General features: G+C 41.0%; 1 protein-coding gene across 1 annotated transcript; it reads right to left on the bottom strand.

The window, feature by feature from the left end:
- Window positions 1-702: 702 nt before the first annotated feature.
- Window positions 703-1,536, bottom strand: EV154DRAFT_423312 (uncharacterized protein; the record flags this gene model as incomplete). Its single annotated transcript, XM_051596128.1, has 1 exon — window positions 703-1,536. The coding sequence occupies one exon, from the start codon at window positions 1,534-1,536 to the stop codon at window positions 703-705; it is 834 nt and encodes a 277-aa protein (XP_051456145.1).
- Window positions 1,537-2,570: the final 1,034 nt, after the last annotated feature.

Below are 2,570 nucleotides of genomic sequence, written 5' to 3'. Positions count from 1 at the left end.
ACATCATCAAGTATAAAATCTGACGTTATGTTGTAATTTTAGTATGTGAAAACTAGACTTTATTTGTAAATAGTGTAACCGGGGAAGTCTTGTCCATGGCATTTTCCCTCGACAAAAAGTTGCCGCTGCTCTCGCTAAAAAAGGCAACTGCTAACCATTTTTGGTAAATGTCTCGACAAACTTTTGTCGGCCCCGTTTGCTTGAGAAGCACCTAACTTAATATGTTCTACCATTTCCTTATTATCCAGCAAATAGGTTTCAGATCTATCACAAGATGGGGGCTCGAGAGACGCAGGTAGTCCCTTGAACATATTATCTGTACGAATTTGGGTGATGTGTGAGGCCAAATCAGAAAGTAGTTATTTAAGTTCGAAGCATAGCTGACGAACTCAACTTATTATCCGAAAGGGAGGAGACTCTTGTTGTGTTACCATCTTTTCTTTATTAATGCGAAATTCAGAAAGCAAAAAAAATATGATAAATAATATAATAAAATGATACTTGGGATAAATATAGAACCGTATCCATACAGAAATAAAACAATAAGCTAAAATATAAATATAACATAGGGTGGGACAACAAGAGTCTCCTCCCCTTCGGATAATATGTTGAGTTCGTCAGCTATGCTTCGAACTTAAATAACTACTATCCTTAATAAGGTCGGAGACTCTTGTTGTGTATCCAGAGTAAAGCGTTGGTACTTCACAAAATAAGATTTGAAAAATTGGTGGCGGATGCCCGATTCAACCTATAGTAGGTATCGAAGATAGACGAAGATGCCCAGGAACCATGAGTCAATATGTCTTCAAGTTTTGCACCTGCAAGAATGGCCCTAGTAGATCCCACGGCACGCGCTTTGATTGTTTTACGGCTTGTTGAAGAAGTAGTAGTAGTGGTGGTGGCTAAACTTAGGATAGACCTAATGTGTTTACTGATTCGTTCTGAACCAATACATCGATTGGTATCGGTAGTGTTCCGAACTAATGCAGTGTAGGTCAATTGTGGAAGGCGAGCGTGCTGGCAAATTATAGGAGGCTCAGCCAGAAAATGTGTTTTGTAGGTTTGATAGGTAGCTACCGGGCACAAAAGAGGAGAAGAGTGGTTAGAAATGACCACGACTTTTTCAATTGGCCGACCAGCCCGTTTTTCTTTGGGTGCAAGAATGACCAAACGTAACGATTCGGCAGTAACTATGGTCTTGCTGTCATCGATGCGTTCAATATCAGAAGGACGTAGGAATCCCGTAATAACCAGTAAAAAGCAGAGCTTCTGTGTTAGTTGCAAAAGATTCATGGATTGGTTTTGGCCTAAACCAAGTACGAAGTCAATGGCTGGTAGCAAATTAATAACCGGAAAATCAAACGATAGAACCGCATCATTTTTCAGAGCTTCAAAAAAATTGATGTAGCTGTCATCATTGGCAATGAGGGCTCGTTGTTCTTTGGTGTATAACTTTAAAATATCTTGTTTATACTGCAGTATAGTGTTATAAGCCCACTTGTGGTGAACGTGGCCATAAGCTAAATAGTTGACCATATTAATAGCGCTGACAAATTCTAATACTTTGCGATTATGCTGAATAGACCAATTAAGGAAACGTCGCTGGGCGCCATCGTAGGGTCGTCGTTGCAGTTGTAGTCTATGGGGATTGTTAATGATGGCAGTTGATTCTTCATTTAGCGTAGGTGGATTATCAACATGTCGTTGTTTCGGAATGGTTAAAGGTGAAGGTGCCATGCTACCAGTTGCCAGTGCTGATTCTTGTCCAAAAGCGACTGAGATTGACCTGGTGATGCCAACACTTGATCCCGAGGTATGATGATGGGTTCTTCTTGACGAGACAGTTGTAACAGTCTTGGGTACCAAATCGCCCCCATCCAATTCGGTGTAATCAGGGTACACATCTTGACCCGATCGGTTTGCAACTTCTGCAATATAGCCGGTAACATGTTCCATGGAGGGCATAGGTACGGATTGTGAAATTTCGTCCAACATAGACTCATGGCGTCCGTGGCTATAGCCTGTTCGTCCAATTTCCACGTCCCAAATTGCTGGCATTTGTTGTTGATTCGAGAAGCAAACAGATCCACGCTGTGTTGGCCCCACTGATGTTCCAGTTGTTGAAGTATATCCTGACTGATACTCCACTCCAGTTAGTGATCCAATTGTTGGCGAGATGGTGCATCTGCTGGGTTGAACATTGTTGCAACGTAATCCACTTTGATTATAGTGTTGGTTCATAAGCATTTCATCCAAATTTGTTGAGTCAGATCGAGGAGCTTTTGAGATCTGGTGCCTCCAAAATGGTTTATGTAAGATACGACGGTTAAGTTGTCGCAATAAATTTGAAGCGCTTGACCTTGGTACGAAGGATTGTTTGCTATTTAATAAATGACTAAAAGTTCTAGATAGTTTATGTGTTCTAACTTTTTGTTTGAATTCCATATACCGTTGATAATCTTGGAACCATCAACTATGCCCCAGCCGTTCATGGATGCATCGGCGTATAGTTCGTGATGATGATGTTCGGGTATAAAAGAATGTCCGTTCCATTGCTGGAAATGTTGGAT

Source organism: Mucor mucedo (genome assembly GCF_025094135.1).
Source record: "Mucor mucedo strain NRRL 3635 chromosome Unknown EV154scaffold_65, whole genome shotgun sequence".
Taxonomy (NCBI): Eukaryota; Fungi; Mucoromycota; class Mucoromycetes; order Mucorales; family Mucoraceae; genus Mucor; species Mucor mucedo.
Note: the sequence above shows the minus strand (reverse complement) of the source record. Positions and strands in the feature narration are given on the sequence as shown.